Source organism: Suncus etruscus, chromosome 10, assembly GCF_024139225.1.
Source record: "Suncus etruscus isolate mSunEtr1 chromosome 10, mSunEtr1.pri.cur, whole genome shotgun sequence".
NCBI classification, from domain to species: Eukaryota; Metazoa; Chordata; class Mammalia; order Eulipotyphla; family Soricidae; genus Suncus; species Suncus etruscus.
This window is the reverse complement of record NC_064857.1, coordinates 97,896,243-97,908,261: the sequence shown is the minus strand read 5'-3', so window position 1 is coordinate 97,908,261 and position 12,019 is coordinate 97,896,243. Positions and strand designations below refer to the sequence as shown.

The 12,019-nt window shown below is 43.5% G+C and overlaps 2 protein-coding genes and 1 long non-coding RNA gene across 3 annotated transcripts in view; all 3 read left to right on the top strand.

Moving 5' to 3' along the window:
- The window catches only part of LOC126020055 (uncharacterized), a 1,004,964-nt gene that overhangs the window by 275,505 nt on the left and 717,440 nt on the right, over positions 1 to 12,019 (top strand). The window lies entirely within an intron of this gene.
- GSDME (gasdermin E) overlaps positions 1 to 12,019 on the top strand; it is a 46,874-nt gene that overhangs the window by 346 nt on the left and 34,509 nt on the right. The window contains exon 2 of the mRNA XM_049781451.1: positions 10,501 to 10,730. Coding sequence (XP_049637408.1) covers positions 10,520 to 10,730 — 211 coding nt within the window. The 5' untranslated portion in view covers positions 10,501 to 10,519. The remainder of the gene's footprint in view (positions 1 to 10,500; positions 10,731 to 12,019) is intronic.
- On the top strand, positions 6,738 to 7,289 carry LOC126020037 (peptidyl-prolyl cis-trans isomerase A-like). Its single transcript, XM_049781486.1, has one exon. The coding sequence runs from the start codon at positions 6,771 to 6,773 to the stop codon at positions 7,263 to 7,265; it is 495 nt and encodes a 164-aa protein (XP_049637443.1). The 5' UTR covers positions 6,738 to 6,770; the 3' UTR covers positions 7,266 to 7,289.

The following is a 12,019-nucleotide window of genomic DNA, read 5'->3' as shown; positions in this document are numbered from 1 at the left end:
ACGCGTGTCCAGCTTTGTGAACCCGGCCCGCCCCCGCCGCCGGTGCCACCCTCCCGGGGCGCGTGGATTCCGAGCTCTGGGGAGGCGGAGCAGCACCCCCAGGCACCCCGGCCTGCGCTGGGATGACACCCCGCGGCTCTCGTGGCTTCCCAGGGCGGGAACGCTCGGCGTCCGCTGCCCGACTGTGCGCCCCAGAGAAGCCAGCGGGCGGCTCCCAGCCAGGTGTGGTTCACCCTGGTGGTTTTTGTTTGTTTGGGGGGCCACACCTGGCGATGTTGGGAGGTGCCCGCCGGAAACTTCGGGTGCAAGGATCATAGAGTTCCCGCATGCCCAGCCTGAGCGCCTAGCTAGACCTCTGGCTCTCTGGACCTGTCTTAGTGTTTCCCAAAAAATCACGCCTTGGAGAGGAACCTCAATTCCAAGGCGAGAGGTGGCAGGAAGGAGGCGTTTGGGGCCGGGTGCGTCCTGAGGGAGCGGAAGAAAGTGCCCTGTGGCTGGAGATGTTGCGGATTCTGGACGAGTCCATGCATTGTTTTCTTTTGGTTTTGTTTTGGTTTTGGGTCACACCCGGTCGCGCTCAGGGGTGACTCCTGGCTCTATGCTCAGAAGTCGCTCCTGGCAGGCTCGGGGGACCATATGGGATGCCGGGATTCGAACTACCTACCTTGTGCTTGCAAGGCTAATGCTTTACCTCCATGCTATCTCTCCAGCCCCGATGCATTGCTTTTAAACAATTAATTTGTTTGATTTAGAGAGGAGGCACACTGGGAATACAGCCCAGGGGAGTTAAGCACCGAGAAATAGAACAGTTCTTGGGCGATTTCTGCGGTATCCTGGATCCTTTCTGGGAACTTTGGGCTCTACTAACCACTGTCCTGAATCCCTTCCATTCCCCAAGGTCGGATGCTGCCTCACCTCATTTTCTTCTTCAAGTTCATACCTGTCTTGTCATCGTCATTTTTTTTTTATTCGCCATTCACACTAGAATTTTTTTGTTTTATTTTGTGCCTATACCCAGCTGTACTCAGGGCTTATTTCTGTCTTTGTGTTCAGGAATTACTTCCGGTGGGATTTAGGGAATCTCACCAGGGAATCGACTTAGGGAATCCATCTGGGTCTGCAGCGTGCAAAGCTTCACCCTCTGTACTTTCTCTCTGGGCTCTGTACTCCCAATATTCCAACACAAGCTGCCTGAGAAAGTCAGGGTGTCTAGAGGCCCTGAACGGATGCCGTGGACCGTTGGTTCTATTCTGGTCTCATGGAGTTAGTTCTCTCTTCAATGCCTGCATGTGCTTTAAGGGGAACAGAGGAACTGCTGCCTGCAGTGAAGGAGAATTACATCATAGGGTTCCCTGGAAATCCCAACTAGTGTTCCTCTCATTCCCAGGATTTGGACTTACCAGAGACCTGGGAGTTAAAAGAAACCGAGTTGGCTATGGATGGGACGCTGTGAGTAAGAGGGGGACGATTTCTGCTAGTCTGTAAATACAGTCTAGATAATGGAAGGCTGCCTAGAGTAAATTTGTGATTGACCAGAAAGCGGTGGGCCAGAGGCCTGGAGTGATGAGTTTAGGGCAGGGGTCTCAAACTCACGGCCCTTGGGCTGTTTGTGGCCCTCCGTACAACATTTTGTGACCCCCAAGCAGTTCTGTTTGGGGTATACAAATGTTTAATGCAACTTTTTGTGATTTTTTTTCTTACTGTGAATATTGTGAATATTCGGTAAGCAAATAATTGCGAATATTTTGCGCCTAATACAGACGTCATTTCCGCTGCTCCTGCCTGCTGTCCCTTGCATTATTGGAGGCCTAAGGGAGAGAAGGGAGAGAGGTTTATTACAGAATTAGATTTTGTCATACCTTTATCATGACTTTATCAAAGCTTGCAGTGAAGAGAAAGATTGATGATAAGCACAGACAATTTCAGGAAAAGTGGGAGACACAGTATTTCTTTGTTGAGTACAGGGGCATCCCCACATGTTTTATTTGCTCAGAGAAAGTTGCAGTGCATAAGGAATACAACTTGAAACGCCATTATTAAACTAAACATGCTGAGGAATGTGCAAAATATCAAGGAAATGAGAAAGTCAAGTGGGTTGCCAGTCTTAAAGCATGTCTAATGAGGCAACAAGATTTCTTCAAGAAAGCAACCAAGGAGAATGTTGCATCAGTCGAAGCTAGTTACATGGTTAGTGAGATGATTGCTAAGGCAGGGAAACCATTCACAGAAGGAGAGTTTGTTAAAAAATGCATGTTACAGGCTGCAAGTATTATCTGTCCAGAAAAGAAAGGTCAGTTTAAGCAAAATCAGCCTTTCTGCCAACACTGTGGCAGAGCGCATTTCTGACAAGTCAAGTGACATTTATCATCAACTGTGTGAGAAAGCCAAATGTTTTTTTTTTCTTTATCTTTTTTTTTTTTTAAGACAAATGTTTTGATGCATACTCAGTTGCTCTTGACGAGGGCACAGATATAACAGACACTGCGCAGCTCACAATTTATGTCCGTGGTATTGATTGAAATTTTGAATTGACAGAGGAGCTGCTCACAATAATTCCAATGCATGGCCAGACCACCGCTAATGAGATATTTCGGCATCTGTGTGATGCCATTGAGAATGCAGGTTTGCCATGGAAGAGGTTTGTTGGAATAATAACCAATGGAGCGCCATCGATGACAGGGAGGAAAAATGGACTGGTGGCACTTATTCAAAAAAAAAAACTTGAAGAGGAGGGTATAGAGAAGGCCATTGCTCTTCACTGCATTATCCATCAGCTGGCCCTTTGCAGTAAATGCCTGCCGTGTGACAATGTGATGTCTGTTGTTGTGAAATGCATCAACCAAATCAGATCCAGGGGCTTAAAGCACACGAGGTTCATGCTTTTTTCGAGGAAATGGATTCAGAATATGGAGATGTGCTCTATTTCACCGAGGTACATTGGCTCAGCAGGGGAAATGTCCTGGAAAGATTTTTTGAGTTGGGAGAAGAAGTGAAAGCCTTCATGGAGAAGGATGGGAATGTGTCTGAGTTGAGTGATCACAAATGGCTCATGGGCTTAGCTTTTCTTGTTGACACCACACATAAGCTGAATGTACTGAATGTACTAAACAAGATGTTACAAGGCCCGGGGCAGCTTATCAGTGCTGCCTATGACAACATGAGAGCATTCTCCACAAAACTTGTGTTATGGAAATCCCAGCTCTCTCAGACAAACCTTTGCCATTTCCCAGCATGCAAGGAACTTGTGGATGCAGGCATACCATTCAGTGGTGAGAAATGTGTTGATGCTATTTTTAAGCTAGAGAAGAAATTTGATCACAGATTTGCAGACTTCAAAAAGCGCAGAGCTACTTTCCAAATTTTTGTGGACCCCTTCTCCTTTTATGTGCAAGATGCCCCTCCTGTGCTTCAAATGGAGCTCATTGACCTGCAATGCAACTCTGATCTCAAAGCCAACTTCAGGGGGATTAGTGGAAAAGCAGACATGATGGGCAATTTTTGAGAGAATTGCTCCTCAGCTTCCCCGAGCTTTCCCGAATGTTCAAGCGCACCATGTGCCTTTTTGGGAGCACATATTTGTGTAAAAAGTTATTCTCCACATTGAACTTCAATAAGTCAAAGTACAGGTCTAGACTTAATGATGATCATCTTCAAGCCATACTGAGGGTCTCAACTGCTTCCTCTCTAAAGCTAAATGTGGTTCAGATTTGTGAGAAGAAGCGCTGTCAAGTCTCTGGCAGCAAGGAATAGGCAAAAGATGCCATGTTCAGAAGAACTGTTCATGATCTTCACTCAGTGTTCTATTCAGGTTCAGAAGAAATAATTAAGACTGTTAATAATGACGTTTGAGGACTTTTTTTTTGTGAAATCTCTTATGCGGCCCTGACTCACCCCAACTTTGCCTTCTGTGGCCCCCAGGTAAATTGAGTTTGAGACCCCTGGTTTAGGGTGTGTTTGAAAAATTTTCTATTTAGGCTTTTTGAGGTGTACCTGGAGAGGTTACTCCTAACTTTGCACTCAGGAAATACTCCTGTTGTGCTAGGGGGAGGGATGTCAAATGAGATGGCAGGGATTGAACTTGGGTCAGCTGTGTGCAAGGCAAGTGCCCTACTCCACTGTACTATCACTCTAGCCCCTGTGAATGAAGACTTTACTGAGCTTCTTAAACTGTGTGGGTCTTGACTGAAGGTGGAGTCATGAGAAATTTGACAACAGGGAAAGGTTCCTGAATGTGCAATGATCCAACATCAAGACCAAATTCATCTGAATCCAAGATATTTCTGGCAGCTCTGGCCCATGTTGCTTTTCTGGAAGGGTGAGAGGATGGTCAATGAAAGGAAAGCATTTCAGAAGCTCAGCTTAGAGAGAGCCATTGTAGTCCTTCCTTCATGCTTAGGAGCCATCTTGTATTTGTCTTGATTTCTTGTGTCCACAGAGTTGCTAGGTGTGATGGCACATTTGGTGCATGACTTGGTTAGGTACCCCAGGAGCGCTACAAGACAGCAACTCACAACCCGAGGAAGCTGAGTCTACCAACCTGGCCCATACCTGGAACAAGCCCTCATCTGACCCTCACCCCAGTCTGGAGTATATAGTGTGATGTTGAATTTTCTTCCTTTAACCAAATAATCAAAACTTCAGGGGCCAGAGAGATAGCCTGGAGGTAAGGCATCTGCTTTCCATGCAGAAGGACAGTAGTTAGAATCCCGGCATCCCATATGGTCCCCCGTGCCTGCCAGGGGCAATTTCTGAGCGTAGAGCCAGGAGTAACCCCTGAGCGCAGCCAGGTGTGACCCAAAAACCAAAAAACCAAAAACAAAAACTTCATACTGGAGAGAGAAAATACAGGGGATAAAAAGCACTGGCTTTGCACATAGCAGACCTGGATTCTATTCCTGCTAGGAATGACCCCTGAGCATAGCTAGATGTGCCCCCATCCAAAAATAGATTTTGAATTCTGTGTCTACCCCCAACTTAAATCAAGTCTCTGGGCTTGTAGTTTGGAGAAAGTCTTGGGATCAGACAAAACAAAGTCTTGTAAATACCTTCATGCTGATAAGGACCCTTAGGCTCCTAGCCGGGCAGGACTCAGGTCAGTGGCAGCTCCTCCACAGAGCCCTCTGGCTTAGTCACCTTTCCCCCCACTGCCGAACTAAGATTTCCTAATGATGTGTCTTTGACATTTCTCTGTTAACATATTTGATTATGAATGTCTACTATTTGTCCCCAGTTCACTGGCTCTTTTCCCCACATAATTATGCATGAGTTTTCCCAAAAAACTTCTAAATGTTCATAAAGTTACTATGTCACCCTAATTTTACAGAAACCCCACTTGCTCTTCTTTTTTTTTTTTTTTTTTTGGTTTTTCGGGCCACACCCATTTGATGCATAGCGGTTACTCCTGGCTAAGCGCTCAGAAATTGCCCCTGGCTTGGGGGCACCATATGGGATGCTGGGAGATCGAACCGTGGTCCTTCCTTGGCTAGTGCTTGCAAGGCAGACACCTTACCTCTAGCGCTACCTCGCCAGCCCCCCACTTGCTCTTCTTAAAGCTTGCTCTACAGACTGCTGGTTAGAAAGGCTTCTCATGTTGTTTCCATATCAGTAAAGCTCCTCTTTTCATTCCAATTGCTCCTGTAGTTTTCAGAGGCCTTTCCTAAGGAAGATTCATTCAGAGGCTCACTCTTGGAGAAGAAATGCAAATTGAGTTTTAGGTCCTGTCTGAGTCTAGTCTCAGGAATTAGAAGGCCAGGGTATGGCTTAGTGGCAGAGAACTTGCCTTGCATGTGTGAGACCCTGGGCTTCATCCCTGGCACCTCCAACATCAATCAGGCATGTCAACCTTGCACCAGCACAATACCCATAGTAACAGAATAGACTCAAGTGATTAAAGTATCTTCTTAGCCAAGCCTTACCTTGCAATTCTTTTTAGGATTTTTTTTGCTCTTCGCTGTGTGGGTCCTAGATTGCTGTGTGTTTCTGTGAATTAGAGTTGGTGTCTTGTTGTTATTGTCTCTTCCTTTGGTTCATGTGTATATATCCTTACTACATTCACTTTGGCTCTCTGGGTGCTCGTCTGCTTAGAACTACGTTTTCCACATCAGGAAAGTCAGAACTAAGTGTTTGTTGCTAAAAGAATCTCTGGACCCCTGGTACAGATATGAAGTACAGTGGATTTTCAGCCATGAATGAATGTTATGTCTCATGAGACTATTAAAATAAAAAAAATATTATCAATTTGGTTTTTGGGTCACATCTGGCTTCTCCTGGCTCAGTGCTCAGACAATATAGGGCTCAGTGGACGATGCTGTAACAGGGAGAGAACCCAGGGCCTTTTGAGCCTTCTCTCTAGTCCTCACAATGCCATTTTTGTCCACTTTCAGGCTGGAGTGTTCCGCAATTTTGTATCAAAAGCTTGACTTCTGGTTCGCTGAGACTTTAATGTGCTTGATTGTCAGGCAACTTGTGCTCTGATTCCTTCTGTTGGCATATTTTTCCATCTTTTCCTGACTACACAGTTGTTTTGGGTGTTTGTACAGTATTATAGAAGTTTACTATCTTCCACTGCCACACCAAAAGTTCTGTTGTATTTTTATCTTATCTTATGTCTGATTTTTCTAATAAATTAACAGTTCCTAGCTTAACTAGTTTAGCTTTTAAAAAAAGCATCAAAAGAAGATGGACAAAGGACACACACACACAAAAAAAAAAAAATAGAAAATATTATACAGGCCCCTGCAGACGCCTTCCCTGCCGTCTCTCCCGCCGCCATGGTCAACCCTACGGTGTTCTTCGACATCGCGGTTGATGGCGCGCCCCTGGGCCGCGTGTCTTTCAAGCTGTTTGCAGACAAATTTCCAAAGACAGCAGAGAATTTCCGTGCGCTAAGCACTGGTGAGAAAGGATTTGGTTACAAAGCTTCCTGCTTCCACAGAATTATTCCAGGATTTATGTGCCAGGGCGGTGACTTCACTCGCCACAACGGCACAGGCGGCAAGTCCATCTGTGGAGAGAAGTTTGATGATGAGAACTTCATCTTGAAGCACACGGGGCCTGGCATCCTCTCCATGGCCAATGCAGGCCCCAACACCACTGGCTCCCAGTTCTTTATCTGCACTGCCAAGACTGAGTGGCTGGATGGCAAACACGTGGTGTTCGGCAAGGTGAAGGAGGGCATGAACATTGTGGAGGCCATGGAGCACTTTGGGTCCAAGAATGGCAAGACCAGCAAGAAGATCACCATCTCCGACTGCGGACAAGTCTAAGGCCCTGCTTCTCTGTTTCCACTACACCAGCGTTGCAAGTCAGCCCCTGAAGAGGTTGACTGATGGAGGGATGGAGGATGAGGCCTTTCCCCTTCAGCTCGAAGCACTCGTCTGCCATCCTGTCTAGCCGATGGTTCTGAGGTGAAACGGCGGGTAAACAGCTCACAGACAGTCAGGCTTGTGGAAATATTAGCTTTATTCAGTGGACAAGACTGAAGTCCAAAGTCTCAGCCTTAGTTTCAGCCAAAAGCCCCTCGCCTTCCACAGACCCTTGTTTTTATCCCCCAGAATCAGTTACCACCCAATGGTGGGATCAGATACCACCCAACGGTGGAAGCAGAATCAGGTACTACCCTAGGGCGGGGGCAGAATGCCAGGTCACACCCTAGGGTAGGGCACAATCACCGATCAGGGTAGGGTCAGTAACATAATAATCCCCTAAAATATTTACATACACAACACACCAGACCTCAGGAGTCTGGTGTGCCCATCCCCCATGTGCCCAGAATGCCCTCTGGCCCCTGTGTGCATCCTCAGTTCCCTAGTCCTTACCCTGCCCCATCTTGCTGGATTGCAGAGTTGTTTATGATTATGAAATAAAAAGTACATAATAACAGAAAAAAGAAAATATTATACAGAATTGATTTTTAATTTATATTAAATTATATCATGCTTCATATCATCCCATTTTTGTTTATATTAAAATAGTATTACTTAAAACAATGTTGAGATATTTGTCACCTATGGGATTGACAAGGTGCTAGTTTGATAGCACCTTCTGTTGCTAAGATTAATATTTTATTTTACTGGGTGGGGGGACTTCGGTCTACACTAGCCTAATGGTCAGAGTTACTCCTGGCTCTGTACTCAGAACCTTGGCAGGATCTGAGGAACCAGAGGGGAAACCAGGGATCAAACCTGGGTTGATTGTATGCTTTAACTTTTGCACTAGCTCTCTGATTATTTAGACTAATATTTTTATACCATATTGATGGGACCTTAGGATGGATCCTCCCTTCAGGAACAACACAATTTTCCACTGATCTAGGAGTCTTTCTCAATGACCCCCCTGATTTCAGACATAGAACCATTTCTTATTGATCTAGGGGTCCTCCTCTAGAAGCATGCCCTCAGGGACATTTGCCCATATATGAAGAAATTGGATGTACTTTTAGTGTGTGGTACGGTACTTAAATGACAATTTAGTTGGTTTTCTTTGGGATGGAGCACACCTGTTGCTGCTCAGAGCTTACTCAGAAACCTGCCCTGGTGATGCTGGGGATTGAACCAGAGTCCTTTGTATGCAGGGTTAAGGCCCTTAACTGCGTTCCTATCCCTTTAGTCCAATAATAATAATAATAATAATAATAATAATGATAATAGTAATTCAAAACTAGCTTCAATGACCAGACAATGCAAGGCAGGTTACATAAACACAGATCTGTCACAGGATCTCTGAACTTCTGTAGGAACTGGGTCTCAGAACTGGACAAATGGCTTAACACGGATGTAGTTGGGCTTCTGAAGAGGAAACTCTGACTCCTGGGCCATCCTTTATCCTTTGCTGGCCATTCTCAAATCTTGTCTCCACATGGTCCTTATGGCACTCATAGTCCATATTCTTTCTCATTAACCTGTTCCTCTGAGAATCTTATTTCAATTTATCCTTTTCTTGAGTTGTAATGATTATGTGTTTTATATATGTACTTGTGTGTTTATAGATTATAGATAATTTATTTTGGTTTTTGAGACAGACCCTGCGGCTCTCAGAGGTTACTCCTGGCTTTGCTAAAAAATCACTTCTGGCAGGCTCAGGGGACCATATGAGGTGCCGGGAATCAAACCTGGGACCGCCCTGGGTCAGCTGCTTGCAAAGCAAACACGCTACCGCTGCGCTATCTCTCTAGCCTTGTATAGATCTTTGTGACATTTATTGTTAATTTTTCATGACACTTGAACACATTTTTAAGATTTTTAAAAAATTAGTTTATTTAAATACTATGATTTATAGGATTGTCATAACACAATTTTTCCCCATTATAAAGTTATTCATGATTGAGCATAACCATACAACGTCCAACACCCTTCACCAGTGCATAATTCCAGCCAGCATTCCCACTTGAACATGTTCTTTATTGGAGTAATTTACTTAAAATTAATTTATAAAAGTTTCTTCCATAAGTTCTCTAGTTTATTGTTATAGCTACTACAAGTATTTTCTCACTTTTCTCTTTGTCCTCCAAAAGACCTCTCTCATCCTATAATTGTGCAAATATTTGCAGTTTTTCTATTACTTTTTTGGGGGGATGAGCAACATACAGCAGTGTTCAGGGTTCAAGGTTTGTCCATGTATTTAATTGCTGTACTCTCTCTCTGACTCCTAAAGTGATCCTTATGATACTTTCATGGTTTAATTTTTTTCCTCAGAAATCACCACGTTCCATTAAATATTTTCTTAAGTGTATGACAGGGCTTGATTTGTTTTACTTGCAAATTAGCTGGTTGATGTAATACTATATACTGACCTAGACCTCATCATGGAATAGACCTCTGAGAACCTTCCATATGTTTTTCTTCTTTTTTCCTTCAGTTGAAGTGTAACTGAGTTTATCATTTCTTGGTTAAAAGTAATAGCTGTCAACTTTCCACTTACAAGTAAGCTATATCACACAGACTAGAGGAGAAACAAGGTCAGTCTTCCAAAGCAGTTGTCATAAGTCCTAAACAAGCTGGAACACTTTATATGCTGTTAAGGAACTATCCCATATTTCTATCTCAGCAAAATTGTATTTTATAAGCAACCTGGTTGTCTGAGGCCACTGCTTCTGACAAGTGTGAGGGGACTTTCCTTGTGTTAATTTTGAACCAGAGTCCATAGCTGCTGATAAAAGTCTTTCCAGAACTCTCTTTCCTATTGGCTTATGACTGACAGCTGCTCCTTCAACCTGGATCTTTGAATGACTTAAGGAGCAAAGCTCTCTTGTCTTTCTGTATGGTTATTGGCTATAAACAACAAACAAACCTTTGTTGTTCCAATCCTTTGATTTGCAGGACTTGTATCTAGAGCATAACCTAGTTTATCCTAACTTTAAATATTCTCCTTTTAGTTGTCATCAACTCAACATCAACCGAACCAGGTTTCTATGGAAAACATAATCTTTTGTGTATACCAAGGAGAAATTAAGGCGTTTTAGAATAAAAAGTATAAAGTAATTGCTTCTTAATTTTTTCTCAGGTAATCTGGAGCTCTCAAAATGTTTGCCAAAGCAACACGGAACTTTCTCAAAGAAGTCGATGCTGACGGTAACCTGATTGCTGTCTCCAACTTGAATGATTCAGATAAGTTACAGCTTCTAAGTTTGGTGACCAAAAAGAAGAGATTTTGGTGCTGGCAGAAACCCAAATACCAGTTTCTCTCTCTCACCCTTGGAGATGTTCTTATAGAAGACCAAATTCTGAGTCCAGGTACTTTTAAAAAATAATTTGTACTAGAATAGAAGACTTTATTTTTAGATAGAGGTTTTCTAGAGTGATTTTAGAGCAATTCCTTATAATGAAGATTGTTTCTAACTGTCATAAAAGAGTATTGTTTCTTAAAATGAGCAAAATTCGCAGGTGTGTAAAAATGTTATTGCTCTTGGGCTAGAAAAGTAAGATCTACATGTTGAAGAAGCTGCTGAATGTCATGGGATGTATCTGTTGTCCAAAATTTGGATTGGTGTTGAGGTTGGTGATATCTAATATCCATCAAGGGGGTGCACAAAACTTATTATTTATATGATGAATGGATAATATAGAGGGAGGGCAGGGAATGCTGCCAAACTGGTTCATTCAGCAGAGAGAAGAGAGTGGAAGAGACAGGCTAACATTTTTGATTAGGATGTGGAATTGGAATGAGAAGTTTGTCTGTGAGCTGATACTTATGAGAACAGAAAGCACGACTCCTTGTGCTAATTGTGATGGCTTACATAGTTGCCAGTAAATACCAGAAGTAGAATTTTGGGCAAGGAGAGGGGTTGAAGGTTTCAGCACATACTTGTATATGTCAGACCTTGCACTCCTTTTCTGTCACTGTATACCCCCATCCCAGCATCACTGCATGGCTCTGGGGATCTAGGTACAGTGGGCTTAAGAATTCAACATCAGGTCCAATGTAGCCAGGCTTCAGATGTGGTCCAGTGGAGCCAGATGTGGTCTGTGTGCCCTTAGAGCACTGCTTGGAATGGTTCCTCCACATTAAAAATATTCAGGGTCTGGAGAGATAGTACAGAGGGGTTAAGGCACTTGCCACCCCCAATTTGAATATCTAGCACCATATATGGTCCCCTAGGTACTACAGGGATCACTTTTGAGCAGAGTCAGGAGTAGACTCTGACTACCATGAGTACGTATGGCTCAACCTCCAGCTCTTCTCATTCAGATTCTCTGTTTTAGTAAATAATCTATAAAGTAGAAAGAATGGGAGGAAAATTGTCAAAGATTCTACTGAGTATTAAATTTAATTAGTATTTATATCGTGACTTTCCCCCCTGCTTCATTTTGTTTTAAACAGAATTGGAAACAATACACATAAATTTTATAGGCTCCATGCTCATATTTATTTAAACTTAACATCTTTAAGGTTTACATTTTTTGTGGGGTGGGGACATTACCAGGGCATAACTGGTAATGCTTAGGTGTTATGCCTGTGCTCAGGTGGTGTGTGGGCCATTTGGGGTGCAAGGGATTGAACCCAGATCAGCTGCAAGGCAAGC

What these genes read in the sequence shown, in the direction of transcription:
- LOC126020037 (XM_049781486.1), top strand. Translation starts at nt 6,771, where the DNA reads ATGGTCAACCCTACGGTGTTCTTCGACATCGCGGTTGATGGCGCGCCC.